This window comes from Salvia hispanica, chromosome 6, assembly GCF_023119035.1.
Source record: "Salvia hispanica cultivar TCC Black 2014 chromosome 6, UniMelb_Shisp_WGS_1.0, whole genome shotgun sequence".
In the NCBI taxonomy this organism is placed as follows: domain Eukaryota; kingdom Viridiplantae; phylum Streptophyta; class Magnoliopsida; order Lamiales; family Lamiaceae; genus Salvia; species Salvia hispanica.
The window spans coordinates 26094486-26114769 of record NC_062970.1 but is presented as its reverse complement, the minus strand read 5'-3'; the positions used below and the strand labels follow the sequence as shown (position 1 = coordinate 26114769).

General features: G+C 35.3%; 3 protein-coding genes across 3 annotated transcripts; 1 reads left to right on the top strand and 2 right to left on the bottom strand.

Annotated features, from left to right (window-relative positions):
* Positions 1-211: 211 nt before the first annotated feature.
* On the bottom strand, positions 212-4782 carry LOC125196500 (probable bifunctional methylthioribulose-1-phosphate dehydratase/enolase-phosphatase E1 1). Its single transcript, XM_048095033.1, has 12 exons — positions 4471-4782; positions 4219-4355; positions 3483-3578; positions 3266-3385; positions 2764-2853; positions 2285-2467; positions 2046-2201; positions 1834-1980; positions 1318-1419; positions 935-1044; positions 742-860; positions 212-542 (listed from the first exon to the last, which is right to left on the bottom strand). Exons 1-12 carry the CDS (start codon positions 4676-4678, stop codon positions 451-453), a joined length of 1560 nt encoding a protein of 519 aa, XP_047950990.1. The 5' UTR covers positions 4679-4782; the 3' UTR covers positions 212-450.
* A 4880-nt stretch (positions 4783-9662) lies between these two features.
* On the top strand, positions 9663-14543 carry LOC125191863. Its single transcript, XM_048089290.1, has 12 exons — positions 9663-9966; positions 10103-10167; positions 10766-10864; positions 11307-11436; positions 11702-11761; positions 11918-11977; positions 12687-12809; positions 13287-13358; positions 13445-13582; positions 13881-14036; positions 14170-14277; positions 14374-14543. The coding sequence occupies exons 1-12, from the start codon at positions 9742-9744 to the stop codon at positions 14407-14409; spliced, it is 1272 nt and encodes a 423-aa protein (XP_047945247.1). The 5' UTR covers positions 9663-9741; the 3' UTR covers positions 14410-14543.
* A 393-nt stretch (positions 14544-14936) lies between these two features.
* On the bottom strand, positions 14937-19609 carry LOC125195032 (protein RALF-like 19). Its single transcript, XM_048093237.1, has 3 exons — positions 19561-19609; positions 18864-19010; positions 14937-15226 (listed from the first exon to the last, which is right to left on the bottom strand). Exons 1-3 carry the CDS (start codon positions 19607-19609, stop codon positions 14937-14939), a joined length of 486 nt encoding a protein of 161 aa, XP_047949194.1.
* Positions 19610-20284: the final 675 nt, after the last annotated feature.

Here is a 20284-nt window from a genome sequence, read left to right as displayed (position 1 = left end):
ATTTCTTTATCTCTTACTTTACTCTCTCTTCATAAAATTACAAAATCTCATACTGAAAACCAAATGTTTCATATTTGTTGAAAAAAAGTGAGTATCAGTTTTATGATAAAATGTGAGTGACACAAGTGGAGACCTACCATTACTTGGGACTCCTAATGAAAGACGACTAAAATAGTAGTAAATCGGAACTCCTAACGACAAACAGAGGAAGTATAAAATACACTGTTGCGTTTAAGATTTGGTTTCATGACACAATACAATCTGATACTGATGTTTAACAAGACTGCTACTTTAAAAACAAGCATGGAGTTGGGAGAAAAAGCAACATTAGATCCTTCCTTGTATGGTTTTTATTTTCAGAAAGCACAATTGAGTAGAAACAGGAAAAGTCAGCAGAAGTTGGCCTCCAGCAAAAGAGTGTTGAATTTTACACATCACAGCTTTGTGCATTCAGACCTCCGAAAATGACTCCACTGTCCGAAAGCCATGACTCTCTGGAAGAGGTCCGTTTCCAGCCCGAATGGAGACTATCACCTCCATACCTACATAAACACGGGATTTTCAGTCATAAAAACAGACAAAAAAACGCTATATGGCACCACCTCAACTTGTCGTCACTCTCCACATATTGCAAAGATGCACTTTTCGGTAAATCTAAATTGTGATCAAGGAATCCAAATTGGAGATGAATATAAGTTTTTGACATTCAAGAAAATTTGTTAGGGGAGCTGGGAATGTTACCTGCTGCTTTTGCAGCTGTAGCTTCTGCGTAGACGTCAGTCAGGAACAAAATCTCTGATGGGTTGTCGACTCCTAGAGTTTCGGTAATGTGCACGTAGGAACTAGTTTCTTTCTTGTTCCTTTCATAGAACCAAGAGAAATGTCAGCCTAGGCAGAGGACGGGATGCAAGAATATGAAGTCGATATGCCTTACCCTATCGTGGTGTCAAAAAACCCACACAAGTACTTCCTGAGATCCCCGTACTTAGTGTTGCCAAACAAGAGCTTCTGAGCTAGTCTGCTCCCACTCGAATATATATACCCCTAAAGAAGAGCGAATGTGAGATAGAGTAACCACAAATCCCGTGTTACTAAAAAATTCATGGTGATTCAAGAAGCCGATGTACATCTCCAGGCCGTGCCTGTATGTAAATTGAGTTAATCTTTAACCTTCAAGAGTTTATACGCCTATAAACATTGTCTATCACATAGGCTCTCACAGGAATGATTTTCTGTTTGCGAGTTTAGCCAAACAAAAACTCAAACAAATTCATGGAGATGGATTCGCACAAGGTAATGCTGGATGAAAGTAATAACCTTTATTCCAAGAGAATGCCACTTCTCGAGAGCTTTAGGAACATCATCGAATACAACTCCCTCTAACTCATGATTCAGGAATCCAGTTCGCCATATATGACCCTGGACAAAAGTAGGTATAAGAAATTAAAATGGATAATATGTTTTCGGAAATTTGCAATGTCGGTCCTATTAGAAGTTTTCATTAAAGAGAAGAAGCTGAAAAAGCAATGACTAGGTAGTTAATAGCAGTTAGAAAATGACAGCTTAGTTGTGTATTTAGTTAGCTTACGTGGCAGGAAGTTGAGAAATGAGCTGTAACATCCTTATAAGCATGACTGAGTACGAAGGGTTATCATGAATGAAACTATCCACCAAGTATTTATAAACAAATAGTTCTATCCAATCAATGTTGACAAGGTTGAATATAACAGGACTCGCTAATGGGACCGACATTCACTCATTGGACCACATTATTAGTTTCCCATTTCCTTTTCCTGTCTAATAAGTCTGTATAGAAGAAGAAGTACAGCTTACTTGCAATTGTTTCAAGGCAGTAATTTTCCTGTCAGCTGTAATCATTGCCCTCACATTCGCAACTACAGCACCAGTTATCTCCTCCTTTCCTCCATCAACCGGAATGGGAACAGCACCAGCAACGCCATTCTTCAAGTCTTCATCTACCTGATACAACAAACGCCATAAGGCAATGGACAAGCTAACTACTAGTTGTCAAATGGTCAGCTTACTTGTGCACATAGTAGCTTAATATCATCTTGTGTTTCTGCAGTATCATACGTCAGCACCAAATGCTTTTCTATGTTTTCACGAGCATATGGAAAGAGAACATCCGCTACAAATGATATGGGAGTTGTAGTTCCTTCGATGTCCAGTACAATGCACTTCTGCAATGCACTCATATCATGTAACAAAAATGCATAATCAGCTGAATGTGTCGTATCATGACAAAGAATCACTTAAAATATACCCTTGGCTGTCCACTTCCACTATTTGAAGAAAGGGTGCCCCCATTTGCAGAGAGTTCAGCATTCCTGAGGCTCGACTGCCCTCCACCAGGATGATGAATGGGACCGTGAGACGGGGTTGACCAGTCCAAGCCTAATTGATGAAGTTTAATAGCAGCATCGAATAGATAGTGGTAGCATTCAGCCTAGAAAAGTAGATTTCCTGTTGTGAGGTAAAACAATAATCTAACCAATTTTCAGCAGAAAACATAAACATAGTATAAGTAGTTCTATGATGATGACTCTCATATAAGATCAAAGAAAAATAGGGTACTCATTCACACTTTTGTTCGAAAGAAAGAAAAAGAAAACTTTGAACTAATGCCTGAAAGAATTGAAATTCTTGAATGGAACATCTAATATAAAAAATGAGAATAAACTCTAGGTACACTTTTCTTCGTTGTGTAATACTAATACAAGAATCACTATCTAACATGCTCACCTGTGTTTTAGCACTAATCCATGAATCTCCCCACACATATATTCCGTGGTTGCGAACTAGGACTGCTGTGGTTTTTGGGTACGCTTCTATCTGTAATACAAGGTACAGATAAATGAAATATCACAACCATGTGTTATATTTGGTTTAGTTAATACAGTTCATTTGGTTTATTGGTTTCCGTTGAATCTGTACATAAATGAAATATCACAACCATAACAGAGATATGCAGCGAAGATAACATTATATCAATTATTAACAATTTCATATGTGCCAACTTTTAAACAGAGAGAACCACATGAGATAGCAGTGTTATTAAATTATTTATTTATTCTTACAACTAGGCATTCATAAACATCTAAGCAGTTCCTCTTGGTTTTCGTTCTTCAACAACAATTATATAAAAAGACGGTCAGTATTGGTCAAAGACATTTGTTAGCATGTCCACACCTAGCGGGCAAGCAGTAAAGTCGATATTCAGAAAAAAAGAGAAAAGAAACCGTACTGCTATTGCAAGAGATTCGGTAAGCTCTCTTTCATGCGCAGTATTTTCTATGATTGGAATAACAAGCTCGTCATAGTAACCATGCCCTAGAATTCCTTTGATCATTTCCATATGAGTTATCTGCAAATAGAAAGATAAAGAAGGACGGCATAAGTATATAAGTATAACAGAAAATTATCCTTGTTTTCATTTAGGATAGAATATCAAAGACCCATACACGAAATTCTTTTGAAGATGGATTGAGCATTGTTACAAGGCAAGATTCCATGCCATGGCTGTGGATGACAGCACCTGCATTACGCAATTCATATGCCTGCAAAATGCGACAATATTGCTTTTCAAATTCATTGTTGACATCTTGTGATAAGACCTGTGACTAAACTCAACCTTCAGCATATACCAGATCTCAATTTCTGCAGATATAAATTGTGCATATGCATGATTTAACCATTCACTTTCATGCTCTAACAATTCACAACGACAGACTAATCTGCTCATGATACTACCTTAATTCTTCATGTTAGCAGTATTAGCCTAGTAAAAAATGGTAGGGGTATTGGCGCTCACGAAACTTTCCAAAAGTTTGTTTTTTCACACGAACTTTACACTTGGCATATAATATCACGAACATATATAGTTATCACTTAAAACTGATAGTTATGTGATTATAAAGTCCCTAGAATGCAGATATGATTATGTAGTCGGATTTGGCGATAAAAATGCAACAACTATATAAGTTTGTGATATTATGTCACGTTTAAAGTTCGTGTGAAAAAAAAAAACATTTGGAAAGTTTCGTGATATTAGGCGCTAATACCCAAAAAGTAAAAGGGAACATTCCAACTCAATACATCAATAATTTCAAAACATATATCCCCATTTCACATGATCACCAGCCCTAAATGGCTACACCTAAACAAAATCAAATGATATCATATAAGAATTCACATGACCTTCAAGAACAATGGACCACAATCAGAACATTTAGGAGGCTTATTCGGCCATGGCTTCGACAGTGGCTCAGACAACACAGTCCCATCCGTGGACAACACATACATGTCTTCCTCCATCATCCTCTCCTTCTGCACACCTACAAAACACCCAAATCAATTAAACAAACAAAGCAATTAAACACACAATCATCATTCAAACAATATCAATTAAGCATAAAGATCGAATCTTGGCATAGAATAAGTAGTATGCACCTGATGGTGACATGACGATAAGCTGTTGGGGTTTGGGAATAGCATCGTCGTGGACTTTGATTGTGATGCTGCCGCCGGTGCCGGAGACCCAGCCGAGGTGGTAGAAGTGGCGGCATAGCTCTGCGATGAGGGCCTTGGTTTCTTTGACTTTGCTGCCCTCTAAATAGGCGTGCGATGTTGTTTTGGCAGCTCCGTTTATGGCATCCATGGTTGTATCTCAAGGCGTCTGGACAGTGTCCGCCGCCGGTTATGCTTTCTGATTGTGTATTAAAGGTCGTATGTGACCAAGCTTGGACTCTTGATTTAAATCACAAAGATATAGAGAATATTTACTTTGTAGATAGTTGATACTGCTTCTAAGTTAATAGTATGAGTTCTATTTTTTTATTTTGATTTTTTATAATTATGAGTCCCGATTCATTATTGCTATAAATGGTAAAAAGGTCTTGCTTATAACTTTCTTTTCAATAATGCTGATGGAGAAAGTATTTCACTAGTACTCTATATTATACTCTTTCCGTCTCATAAAAATATACTTATATGGACTGTACTAAAAAAGATAAAATATGTACTTTTATAAAATGAATGGAGTATTTTTTATTGCAGTCATATTTCAATCTCCTATATTATGAGATATACAAATACCGTGTAATATTCATTCATTCCGATATCAATTAAATACCAATTCAATACAAACAATATGTATTAGAGTTCAAAGCATAAGGTCATTTACTATTAGGGATATCAATCTAGCCCGAAACCCACGGGTCGACCCGAATTACCCGGTAAAATTATAGGGTTAGGGTCGGAAAATCGCAACCCATATTCAGAAGCGGGCTACATGGACTAATCTGTTAGGGTCGGCGGGTTATGCGGGTTGGCCCGGGTGGATTGCGGGTTAGCCCACAGGTTGAGCATTTAATATAAAAATATAATTAAAATTTTGAATTATATACTTATATGAAGTACATTTGGTAATATCAATATTAAATACAACATTGATATGAAGAATATATGGTAATTATGTCTTCTCTCTCAAATTGAAAGTTAAAGGTTATATGAAATGCATTATTTCCATTTACTTGTAGTATGATTCATGTATGATATTAATTAAACGATATGTTTATTTATTTTGTTTTAATTTTCAATTGCTATTATTTTCTTTCTCTTAATCACTTTGATAATACTTTACTATTTACGACAATTTGCTTTTTAATAATTTAGAATATTGGAAAGCAACATACTATTGACCCGAAAAGCCAGTGGGTTAGCTCGAAACCCGAAGATTTAGGATTAGGGCCGAAAATTCATAACCTGAGAAATTCACAGCCCGAATAACCCGCACCCAAATAGCCCGACAACCCGAGTGGATTGGCCCGAACCCGAGCGGGTTAGCCCAATTGACATCCCTATTTACAATTATGTCTCTTATTCATTTATTCTTTTCACTATTCATGAGTCTTACACACCACTTTTTACTTCATTTCTTAATTAAGAGATAACACCTATAATTCTTCATATCTTAACCATCTCTTCTCTTCACTATCTATGGGTCTAACTATTTAATTTCTATTCATTTAAAATATTACTTTATTTATTTTAAAATTTAATTAAATAAATTTTCATTGAATTAAAATAGAAGATCCATTAAAAACAAAATATTCACATGCAAATTAATTTTAATAAAATTTTAAAATAATATTCGAATTAAATTCGTAATGCATAAATCGCACAATTTAATTTCTATTCAAATTATACTTTAATTTATTTATCATGAAATATAATTAAATAAAATTTTAATTTAGTTGAATTTATAGATACAAACATTATTCAAATTAAATTCACATTATTACAAAAATTATAAATATGCTATTAGAAAAAAAAAGCATATAAAAAAAATTCCACTAAAATGAGAAAAATAAAATATTGAGTTTGGGGTTTGAACCTATTGACCCCATGATTTTTCAAGACATTTTTACCGCTAGATTAAGCTTTGATTTTGTATTGGAATCAAACTAATTTATATAAAAATCAATAAAAACTCCATTCTAAGCGTAAAACTAGCAGTCCCACCTCAAAATCACAAAGAAACTTTAAGTTGAAAACCTATTTATAAAACATCCATTTGTTCCACAAAACAGTGAAAGTTATGTTGGAGTTGAAAATCTATTTTACTCAAACAATACAAAACTTGCTCCTCTAGTGTAAAGGATTACATATTACTACAAAATATAATCTGTCACTAATTGACGGAATCTATGAGATGAGACGTCCGCAATGCGGGGCGCTCTGTCTCGCCCACTCCCCTCCACATCGAGGCCCTTTGCGAGACGAGACGTCCGCAACACTAGCTCGTCTAAGTGAGACAAGTTTGAGCCCACAACGAGCTGCGTTGCAGGTGCCCCAAACAGCAAGGTGGGTGCAACTTCTTTAGATGATCTCAATCTTGTTAGCAACATCCAAATCATCATAGTCCAGCGTCAACTTCACGTACGCCTGATGAGGGTGTTAACCTTCTTCATCTAATGTCGTACATTTTCTTGATGACACTCTATATCAATGACGGATCCAGAAAATCGAACTCGTGGGGTCAAAAAATAATTAATAATATATAATATACTAATATTTAAATAATTATTATATATATATATTAATAAAATTAAAATATTTCATTATATATAAGCACGGTAATTTAATAATACTAGTATTCATGAAAATATAAAAAAAAAGTATCATACAATAATTTAATTTTATTTGTAATTTTACAAATATTATTGTTATATAACTACAAATTAAATCAAATTAATGAATCATACTAAATGACAATTATTTTTAATATTTTACACATTTTCAATTTACTTGGACTATTAATAAAACATTAATTAAATCAAACAAACTGCAAACACGTGTTAAAATACTACGGAGTATTTAAGTTTACAATTAAAAGAAAGAAATAAAATAATTTTGTATTAAAAAATTCCCTAGGTTTACTCAAACGAAATTACGGTGGTGCGCCGCTTTCTTCTTCGTCTTTTTGAACTTCTGCAATTTTTCTACCTTTTCCAATTTTCTCATGATGCTTTTTCTCTTTGCTGAAACTATTTCACCTCTCCCCTAGTCTTTTTTCTTCAATTCTCTTCCTCATTTCTCTTCCGTGGACACGAAGAAGCCGAAGCATGGGGTCGGAACTGATGCAGCGCTGGGTCGACGGCTGATTTTGTGAGGTTCTCGGAGGTATCGACGGACCGCCGGCCGACCCCACCCGACCCCACCTGGGTCCGTCATTGCTCTATATCTTCATCTTGTCAGCACAGATGTCAACAATGAAAACGAAGCTATTATTGTTGTCCTCAATCTTCTTCATGGTAGTGATCAATGTACTCCATTGAGAAGGATAACACACAATCAATGTTCTCCATTGGAAGTATGCTAGGATGGGGTGGGTTTGCCGGTGGTACGAATTTAGGCTACAAGAAAGGAAAGAATCATGGGAGAAAGGTAACATTAGAAATCATAAGAGGACAGTGGCTTACTTGTGATGATAGGCAACAAATTGAATAGCCCACGAAGAATTTCATAATTAAGAAAAGAGAGAAAGATTTGATAAATGAATAAGCACCTATGGAATGAAAATGTTAGCGGTAAGTTTTTTATTTGCTTGTTTATCTGAGGGGGAAGGAGTATATGGTGGAAGAATGATGCATGGATATGAAAGAGAAACTTTTTTTTGATAGATAAATAAATTGAGATAAAAATGCTATTTGGCCAAATTTGTTAGACTAATATCGGTGTATTTTGAGGGAAATTTGCGACTACATAGACAAAACACAAGGCTAATAGATCTCCAATGGCTCAAACCCATTTTATTGTAAATATTATATCAAATACTTCTTCCGTCCATAAAAAATAGATCACTTTGTGTATAGCACGAGTTTTAAGATAGAATTGGTAAAGTAAGAGAGAGGAGGAGAAAAAGTAGGTAAAGTAAGAGAGATAGAGAGAAAAAGTGAGTAAAGTAGGAGAGAGAGAAGGAAAAGTGGGAAAAGTATGAGAGATAAACTTTCCATTTTAAGAAAGTGATCTATTTTTTGTGGACGTCCCAAAATGACAAAAGTGATCTATTGTTTGTGGACGGAGGGAGTATTATTTTACTCCAACCATTTACACTAAACTCTAACCTAAAAGAATACTCTCTATATTATGCCTTTTCTACTCACAAAATTTGAAAAAAATTTGAATTTGAGTTTAGTGTAAACCTAAAAATAGGTATTTTTTTCCAAAAACCAAAAATGAGATTGGTTTTGAAGTAATGTTAGAGTAGTTATTTATCCCATTTTAGATTTTAATGTACCTTGGACATTGTCTTAAAAATAGTTATCTATATCTAGTCATTACCAATTTATCAAATAGATCTAAATATTTTATTCTCCATTTTCATGTTTTCTCATTTTTTTAACATTAATTTTATGTTTTAAGTTGTTGTTTTTGAATTATATTTTAAACAAATAATTTATGATCATATTTATAATAATTGTATAATAGAGTCTTATTCTAATGCTTATAACACCCTAATCCAAAACTAAGACTAACTCTACATTCTTGGATTTTAAAATGAGTGGATAAGATTAAAGCTTACAAATTTCAATAAATAGTAGACAAAATATCAACTAAAGGGTAATATCGTCATTATGTTATCACATGATAATTTTCATGGGTGTTTTTTTATATCAACATTGTGTATTACAAATATCAATAATATATGACATGAGAATATCAACACAAGGACAAGAAAATATCAACATATTTTTATTGATATTTTACCTACACAATATTGAGATTTTGTATACATTATGTTTAGATTTTTTTTTGCATTTATTAATAAAATCTGCTTATCAACATGCACGAAAATTGAAATATAATTTTTCAAATTTCATCACCCGAATATTGTCGGAACATATGCAATTGAGACCTCGTTGGAATCCTTATAAAATTATCTTTAATTTAATATATATTTTGTGAAAAAATAATTTAAATCGAGAGAATTACATTAATTTAAAGTTTTGAGATGATTTTCACGAGAAAAAATTTATTAGTTTTTTTAATTTAAAATTTCTCTTCCATCAAAATTAATTTTGGAATGAGTTTTAGCTATACTTGTTACAAAACCCCAAATCCCAAAATACTCCAAAAATTTGATAATCAATCCTCTTTTATCTATCAAGCACCACTACATCCTCTTCATCTTCTTCTTCCTCACTCCCTTCTGCAAAAATGTCGCGGGGAACAGACAAGCTGGTTCGGAGCATCCAGAGATTCATGGACTTGCAGTACAAGAACTTATCGCGTCGCTACGGCCACCAATTCATGGACATCCTCGAATTCCCCGTCAAAGTCGTCCTCGCCCCCTTCACTCTCCCCTTCGACATCGCCGGCTCCGCCCCCCGCGGCTTCGGCGTCCCCGAGTTCATCTCCAAGCTCTCCTACTCCGCCATTTTCGTATGCCGCCCCTCTTCCCTTCAATTTCAATGAACCTTATCTTAATTTTGGGTTATTTACTTCCTTTCTCTTTGGATAAAAGAGAAGATTTTTAGCTTGTACGTTTACTGCTCTGATGAATTTGAGCTGGTTTCAGGCAATTGCTACTCTTGGGACTTATGATATTGCAATCGAATTGGGAAAGAAGGTTTTATGTCAGAGGTTGCCTTTTTTATCTCACTTGATAGCTCTATTGCTTTTAATTTGGCTTAAGAAGGTTTCTAGCATTTTACCATATTCGGCTAATATGACACATTTCTTAGTCAGCACGGAATTTTAAGGGTTGATGGATAATGTGTTTAATTGGAGAGCGAAAAGGTAGATGTGAGTATTAAATGGAGAGGGAAAGAGAGTTTAATATTTTAATTGGAAAGAGAAAAAGTGGTTGTGTGTATTATTCTTAGTTGGGATGGAGGGAGTACTATAATTCTTTGATGTTACAAGTAGGTGTGTTTTTGTACATCTATCTATGCTTGTCTCACACTCACACTTCACAATCACCTCATCCATTCAATGTATCACCTCTCTAGTACAAAACATGTGTATCTGCTTTTGTTTTCAAATGTCACAAACTCACAGCTTCCATGTCAATGAGATTAATGCTTGGTGTATTATGTATTGTGTGCTTTGTATGGTGTTTTACTGCTCAACTTTAAGGAAAAACCACTAGTACTTGTTCATATACTCCATGTCAACATGGTGTCTTATAGCTAACTACACATGTTGATTAAAAACTAAATTCTCAATCTTTGAAATGCAGGAACTGTCGAACTTGCTGTGGTTGGCAGGCTATGCAGTGCACCATGTGCAGAGGCTCTGGAAGGGTGCAATACCAAGTAAAGAATTATACTTTGAGAAGGTAGCCGAACGCTTAAAAACTTGCTTAGCACAATGAAGCTGAAAATAATAAAGTGTACAGATTATAAGATTCTTTACCTGTTTTATGTTGGTCATGGCTCTGGAAATTTTGTATTCAAACAGTCAGTTTCATCAAACATTTTCATATTTCAGTTTCTATGTATATCCATGTTTCCGTCTCTTTACTTGTCACTTAATTATATGATGATGAGTTCTTGTGCTCTGCCATATATAGTAATTAGTAAATAGTAACTAGTAAGTAAAGTACAACTTGATGTTGAGCCATTGCACAGATATAGAATTTAAAAGTTTTAATTGACTACTCGTCTTTGGTGATTCACTCCATGCACTTGATTATTTGATGTTATTTATTGTTTGTGTGAATTTTGCATCTCACTTTGTTAGCTGATACTTCAATACTCTGTTATTGATAACTTTTTTAGTGGTGAGAAGGCAACAGCTGAAAATATTGCTGATGCAGTCGCTGATAACCGAGCTGAGTTGGTTCACCTTCCTTCGAGTCTCAACCACTTACCCTTGCCATCTAAAGAATGTCCAGATTGTAATGGATCGGTATGACCCACAATTATATCTATTGCAACTTTGCTAGTGAGTGTTTCCTTACTGTATCCTTTGAGACAGTAGGGAACTGTTTTAATTTCATATATGATCATGTTTTTAATAGTATCACATCTTTGAACAATTATATGATGATAAAGTAATATCTGGTTTTAGGTTCTTGCACCTATACACTCCCTTGGGCTTAAACTTTACAAGCATTAGAAGGGTTTTATCCTTGGTGTTTATCATTTTCTCGGTCCCAAATCTTTATTTGCAGGGGGTCATGAAATGTCCCGAATGCAAAGGCAAGTCACCAATTAGGATATCTGCAGATGATGTAAGATTCGCTGCCATTGTGTTCTCATTTATGGATATATTTAATGATTTTGTGTTGGTTTAAATTTTAGTCGCCTGCACATGGTATTGCTGATATATTTGTTGCTTCAGCTCATATCTTTCTTTGTCATGTTATTCCACGTCTGACTTTTTTCAGATAATGGAAACCCCGTGGAAAGCTTATAGCATCATGCGTAAGATGGATTACCCTTACGAGGTCAGTGATATTTAGTTTTCTTTTTCCACATTAGATGAATTCAGTGCCTTTTTTTTTGTTTCTGGTTTTCTCACAGTCTAGTTATAAACTTTGAGGTGTTATGTTTTAAGAAAGTGGAAGTTAGCCCTTGTGGTACATATTCCATGAAATTCATACAAATTATAGTAAGACAGATGTCTTTCAGAATCTAACTTTACTACTCAAATTAAGCATATATTCCTATGGAAATGTTCAAAAATCTAAAAGCCCAAAGGAAATGATTATAAAATAAGAAAAAATAGAACTACAAAAATAGAACTAATCCCTAGCATCAGAAATCATGTAACTTGTAAATTCATTATGTTCTTCCTGCGTTGTACTTTGTTGTTATGCTTACGACAGCGGAGCCATCTTCCTGGATAAAAGAGGTTGGGAATTTGTGAATTTTTCTTGATTCAATCTTTTACATATGGTCCTTGCCACATAAGTTCTGGAGAGTCGTGGTGTAGACGGGTAAAACGTGAGAGCTGTAAATCAGAAGTTTGATCCTTGGGATATATCAATGGATCCTCAACTAACCTCGCCACCCCCTAAACAACACACACAGCCGTTCCTATCCATGATATTGCATGCCACACTGTAATTAAAGAAGTAACCTTAGTTGAACATGAATCTTTGCTTAGATTCTACATACTGCCAGCAGCCTTACCTGTTTTGTTTACTTGTGCAGCATATAATTCATAGTATGAAGGACCCAAGCATTGGTGCATTCTGGTTGATAACTTTGCCTCAGATTGTTGGAGGTTTCGAATATGATGAAGATGTCAAGCAGAAAATCTGGTGGGAATACAAGGTACCAGTTTCCTTTATGTTAAAACTTTGTTTAAATCGGTTGAAAGTGCTCAAAAGGTTAGAAAGCATGTGAATATTCTCGAGCTCCTCAAATTTCTCAAACAAAAGTTTATGGTTTTGTGTTCTTACCCATCAAACTCCATGAGAAAAGACTACTCTTATGCATTGATAAAATAAGATCGACATTCAGGTCCCTGCAAGAGACCTTCCCATATCATAATCATTATCTTACTTGGGTCTTAGACTTTGAGCAGCCTTTGTATGGACATATGCAGCCTGCCTTCCCCTGTTTCCTTGTGTATGTTAGAATTTTGTGCTTTTGCCTTGAAGATAAAACACAAACTGCTATCATACTCAGCTTTGACTTCAAATTGTTATGGTGATCTTTTTGGCTATTAGCTGTGGGATTTGGTCTTTCTGATTTGTTCTGTATATTTTTGTTTTATATAGTTTTGTGATAATTTGTGTCATGGTTTAGGAATCTAGGCGGTATGACCAACTCCGAGATGAAGTAACCAAACGGAAGCCTGGGTGGGAATATTTGCAAGAGGTAGGATAATTTTCTACCTAGTCCATGACAACCTAGGAAAGTTGGTAGGCATTTTAGTCACCCTGCTAACTGTATCAACTTGGCAGGCATTAATCTCAATTGATCCCATCCGTGCTAAGGATGATCCCGTCATTGTGAGAAACATTCCATACCACAAGGCCAAGAAAGCTCTGGAGACAGAAGTGCTAAAGTTCAATCCACCCCCGAGACCTGACAACTGGGGGGTATGTATGTTTTTCTTGAGTTCTCTGGTCACTTCTAGTTTCAAGTATTTACCGTGGTGTTACTAGTTTGAATCACTAACTGACTTCAAGTCTGGATCACATTGCATATAGAATCGGAACGTATAGCGTAATTGTTGATGTCAGTTTTTCTACTGGAACTCTTCAAATGTTGCACAAATATTGTGTTTTTCTTAATGGCTAAAGAGTAATTGTTGTTGTGATTTATAGAAGCATACGACACTCGCATGTTCATAGCCCTTTCCCCATCTCTTGCTCTCTCATGTAAGCATATTTGCAGGACTTGGACCTTCCACTAAATGCGTCTTCTTGGACTGATGAAGACCTGAAAGATCCAAAAAAGCTCTACGAGATGACCGTTCTTCTTAATGCACAGAGAGAAATTGCTGACAAGATATTGGATGAGCAGTGGGAAGCAAAGTGGCGTGAAGAGAAGGTATTTCGTTGATCCTATACTTCTTCATATCCATATTCGTTGAACATGACACAACGGTTTGCTTCTTTTCATCGTTGCTGTTTGTTTTGGTTACTGATTTGGCTGATGAGAATGCTCTTCACTCAATCTGCAGATAAACGAGATGCTGAAGGAGAGGATAGAACCGTACTTGCAAAACATCGACAATAGTGTTCTTCCGAAGCCTATATTAGTGCAATCCCAGCAGAATCAAAACCAGAAGGTTTGGCCTCCCTCCCTTGTTTTATTGTAGCTCGTCATTCTCCCCTCTGACCAGGAGACCTGTAAACGAGCAGCTAATTTGCGTTGTTTGGTGCAGCGAAATCAGGATAGGCGATGGTGGCGGCTGTTTTGATGGGTGCTTCTCTCATTGATTAGCTTGCAAGAACGGATTTAAAATGAGCTGTGGCCAATTTGCTACCTTCTCCCCCACATTTTGTCTTAAACAATCTATATTTTGAGTTTATGTTTTTCAGATTTTGATGGCTATTGTGAAAATCCATTTTAGTTTTAAAATTTTATCTTCAAATGTAAGATAGAAAAAACAGTTTCCACCAAAAAAGATGGAAAAAGTACATGAAAAAAATATTGAAACTAAATGAACAAAAGGTATGTAGTATTGATGAATAAATAGGATTCATTTTGATACTCACTCTGCAATTTCAATTTTGAGACCTTAAACGAAAACAAAACTAAATGACAAACAAATCCAGATAATTAAGCTTAAAGGTAAGATGTAGGTAATTCAAAGCCTTACAAACAGGAAAATTAACATGTATAAATAAATACATAAATCCAACAATGGAAAAACAGATTTACCCATAATACCATGCAAGCACTCAAATACGGAACATAAAACAAGATAAAACGCGAAAATATTATTCAAACGGTACTTCTAGCGCAGCTTGTAACCCTAGTGCAACCGCGGCTGTAGGGGTTGGCGGCCTCGTGCTCTTTGCAATTGTAGTAGGATTGCCCTCTCTTATCGCAGGGGACCTTGTTACGTGCAAGGGCGCCATAGCTGATGTATCCGGCCGAACCTAAGTGGCGCCTGATAGGATCATCCATCATCATTTCTTGGTCTAGGTGTTCCATCGAATCCGCCACCAACCCCTGCCCCATACCGTAGGAGCTCGAATGCGCCATGGTGGCTAAGGCAGCAACCGCAGCCGCTAGGAAAATTAGATGCACTTGCAAACTCATTATATTGCTAAAATAATTGGTTTCTTTTCTCTTGATGCTTTGCTCTAATGGTTGTATTTTTTTTCTTCTTCTTTGTTGAGTCTGATTGAAAGGTGAGAGAAAGTGTTGGTTATATTAAGGTAAATTATGAGGAAAATAATTGTGGCTAACCGCAATTTATGGGGTGTGAAAATGGAGCGCTAGACATAACTTTAGGTCCCATTTGTTATGCTAGTTTTACATTTTATAATTTATTTTAGTAGTGAGGAAAAATAGGAACTATGGAGGAAAATATTAATACTATTATTAGCATGGAGTAAAACTTGAGATTTTAGGCCTTGGGGTTAATTCTATGAATATTTTAGCATGGAGCTCTTATTAGGTTCCAATACAGAGGAAACATAATTGTTGGTGTTACAATTGTAATTCCCAAAAATCGATTTTGGGCTGTTATGATAATTTAACAATATGAAAATTGATAGTAGTACTCAAAAAAGAAAAAAAATGATTGGCTAGATTGTGTGGATTTTCACATTTGATAAACCAAATGGATGGTGTCACCATGCACTCTTTCATTCAACAAATTCCCTATTTTTCTACAGTATTTCAAAGAGGACAATGAGTATTTTTTTAATCAAAATATCAAGCTAGTTGAGCTCTATAAGACATATAAAGTTTGGATCAAGATCGATTTCAACTGATCACAAACTTTTAAATTCTTATTGAACATTAGTGTTATTTGTGATTCGACTAAACTCAGCCATAGCCACAATATGCAAGATCCAGATGAAAAGAGAGAGTGGTGATAGCAATTAAAAAACCTCAAAGAGGAACAGTCACAAATTTATCATAGACATTAAATAGAATGACAGGTCTTATATATGTATGTTTATGTGTTACCATGAAGTTAGCCTATACAAAACTATATGATAATGATAGCACTCAATTTTTTTTATTCGGCGGTTCGATCTATATTTATCATTCATGAACGTTGATAAGATCCATCCATTTAGCATCACCTTAGGATGGCATAGCCTTATTTCTAATTTCTAAGGGCGAGGTTCAAACGAGGAAATTATTTTTGCTTTTTGGAAGTTTATTGATATCTGTACGCTAAGGAACCACCTATAAGAAAATAATTAATGGTAATATATTTTCTATTATATTATTAATTTATTTATTTAATACTAATATAGACATGTATTCATATCCTTTTTATATATATTATTCCTTTTCTTTCTCAATCTCAGCCCCACAATTTGAAGATCTAATGGCTAAAAATAGGGCCACTTGTGTTTAATTAAAATATTAAAAAAATCGAAAAGGGCTTTGTTGGTATACACAAATCAATTAGTTATGGTAAGTTCCTTGATTATCTCCCTAGCAAATATCACGATTCTTTTTCTACAGATTACACGCTCTTCTTCTGTTTTCTTCTCTCCCTCATTGTTTTTTCTTCTTTTTTATTCTCATCGTTTTTTCTTCTTTTTTCTTCTCTCCCTCATCGTTTTTTCTCCATTGAAGTCTTTCTCAAGAAATTGTTGTCGTCTTTTTTCAATTGACGACGTCTGGTGTTTAGGGTTTTCATCACAAAACCAAATTGTTGGAGTATTCATTCACGACGCCTGAAGAGAGGAGGATTGAGAGAGCGAGTAGAGTGGTGGAGAGATTCAATCACGACGCCGATTTCCAATTCATCCACAATTGCATTTCCGATCTCTTCGCGCAACGGTTGAGATCTATGGTTTTCTGTATTAGTTTATGATTAGTTCGTTCTTGTATTTAGTTTTATTTTGCATCAATTGTCATTTTATTTTCATGAAATCATCCATTGCTTATTGATTTTCGTGTTTTCTTTTCATCAGTTACAACTTGTAAATTTCGACAAGTAGTGTACTATATTAAGTGTATAATGTTGATTGTATTAATGTACGACTATAGTTGTATAATGTATATGTCAGCTTTGAATAATGTACATTGCAATGGGTTTAATATGTGATAGAAGTTAAATCCATTCTCCATTGAGTTTAGCAATCCATGGGGCTAGGTTGTAGTACCCACTCACAAACGGAACCATCACAAAGGGCACGGAACCATCACAAAGGGCAGAGAGTTTGAATCATCCCCCTTGGATTTAGCAACCCATAGGGCTAGGCTATAGCACCACCACATGAATTAAATTTTATTTTTTAATGCGCTTAAGATTTTGTACAGTAAATAATGTACCAATAGTATCTAATAATGTGCACGGATCAGTGTATAATGTACAGATTGAATAGAATAAGGTTGAAAGGAAATTGAATTCATGCCCTTTGGGTTTAGCAATTCATGGGGCTAGGTTGTAGTACACAATCACAAACGGAACCATCACAAATGGCAGAGAGTTTGAATCATTCCCCTTGGGTTTAGCAACCCATGAGACTAGGTTATAGCACCACAACATGAATTAAATTATATTTTTTAACGCGTTTAAGACTTGATACAATAAATAATGTATAAATAGTACTCCCTCCGTCCCCGATTAAGAGTCACACTTTTTCATTTCGGTCCGTCCCCAATTAAGAGTCACACTTCATTTTTACCATAAATGGTAAGTAGGTCCCACATTCCACTAACTCACTTCACTTACATTTTACTCCCTCCGTCCCAGATAATTCGTCCCAGTTTTCCATTTTGGTCCGTCCCATATAATTTGTCCCACTTCACTTTTACCATTTTTGGTAGTGGACCCCATATTCCACTAACTCATTCCTACTCATATTTTATTATAAAACTAATATATAAAGGTAGGACCCACATTCCCCTAACTTTTTCAACCCACTTTTCATTACAATTCTTAAAACCCGTGCCCGGTCAAAGTGACCCGAATTATCCGGGATGGAGGGAGTATTATAAAACCAATATAAAAAAGTAGGTCTCACATTCCACTAACTTTTTTTCAACCAATTTTTCTTTACATTTCTTAAAACCCGTGCCCGGTTAAAGAGTGACTCCTAATCAGAGACAAAGGTAGTATCTAATAATGTGCACAGATCAGTGAATAATGTACAAATCGTCCATTACTACAGGACACAAATCGTCCATTATTGGGTAAATAAAATCCATTACACTGAAATATTTGTACATTATGTTTATCAGTTAAAACTACTCATAAAATCACAACAAAAACGTCTCATAAACATATACTCCCTCCGTCCCGGCTAAGATGACACATTCCTTAGCCGGCACGGGATTTTAGGAGTTACTGGTTAAAGTGTTTAATTGGAGAGAGAAAAGGTGGGTATAAGTATTAAAATAGAGAGAGAAAGAAAGATGAATATTTAAATAGGAGTAAGAAAAAAGTGGTTGAGTGTATTAATTGGAGAGAGAAAGTTTCCAAAAAAGGAAATATGTCATCTTAGTTGGGACAAACTAAAAAGGAAAACGTGTCATCTTAAGCGGGACGGAGGGAGTACGTTACAAGACACAAATCGTCCATTACTGACTAAATAAAACCCATTACATTGAAATATTTTCATATTATGTTTATAAGTTAAAACTACTCATAAAATTAGAAGAAAAACGTCTCAGAAACATATACATTACAAGACACAAATCGTCAATTACTGAGTAAATAAAATCCATTACTCGGCTTCCTCTTCTCTGCATCTTCATGAGAGGTATAAGCCTCGGCCATTTGATGTACAACCAATATCTCCCTGAATTTTTGCGCAATTGCAAGTGGAAGAACATCATCCACTGCTTCGTCAATATCCAACCTTGGCTGCTTCGCTGCTGTCCAAAAATCAATAATGTATCACATTAATGCACAACACTAACTGTATAATGTGCAAAGTTGATCAAATAATGAATTGATGAATATTACATTCTCTCAACCATTGACCTTTTATAAATCAGAAGCATCCGTATTAAATCTAAAATCATAATGTACATCACTCCCTACAATAATGTACATATAGCAGCAAATAATTCACAAATGAAAGTTAAAACCCCAAAAAACTTTTGTACACCACTCCCTACTATAATGTACAAATGGCAGCAAATGATACACAAATGAATACAAAATTCACTCATTTATAGGCAGGATATCAAACAGATGGATGTAGCTTCCATCAAGAACATAATGCACAAAACATTTTAAAATAATGTATACATTCCGTCAAATGATGCACGAAATAATATAACAGTCACCCAACCAGAAACTAGAATGTATACCAATCCATAAATGTACAGAACAAATAATACAAATAATGCAAGATTTATTAAAACAGCCCCCTACAATAATGAACAAATAAATGCAAATTAGACTGTCAAAATTGCTCACCGGCAGTCTGGGTTGGTTGGCTTTTGAAAGGCCTGCCTCGTTTCGTCATCCTAGATCTGTGAGACAAACAAAAAATCAAATCGGATATAATTTTCTCTCCCAAATCGCCCAATACACAATTGTAAACCAGTCATTAACTACATACTTCAATAATGGACAGAACCCTAACAACAATGAATACGATTTTACGATTTACGAAAATCTCGACCGAAACAAGTACTAAAAACTTGATCTTGTTTGGGAGAAAACATTGAATCGACGATTAGGTTGTTAATCGATGGTGATAATCACCGATTAAGAGTAAGTATTACCAAAAATTGAAGCATTTAAACCCTACCTTGTTGTCGACTTGATGGTCGCGCGCGAAGGGAGTCAGGTTTCGACTGTGAAACGCCGTGTGCGGGTGATTTATCGACGGAGAGAAACGAGTTTTCCGGCTGCTAGGGTTTTGAATGGGGTTGAAATTTGGGGAGAATATTTTGATGGGAGACGTCTGGAGTGAGAGAGAGAGAGTGTGAATGGTATGTGAATCAGTTTCTCCAAAAATACCGCTGAATTAGCGGACCAGTTTTGAAACGTGTGAAATTAGATGTGTGTTTACAGGTATACCCCTATAATGCACAACGGATATCAAATAATGCAACTCGGAACCAATTATCTCCTTTTAATCTAGTCCGTCCATTCCATCAATCTAATGGTTGATATTAAGAAAGAAATAGACACT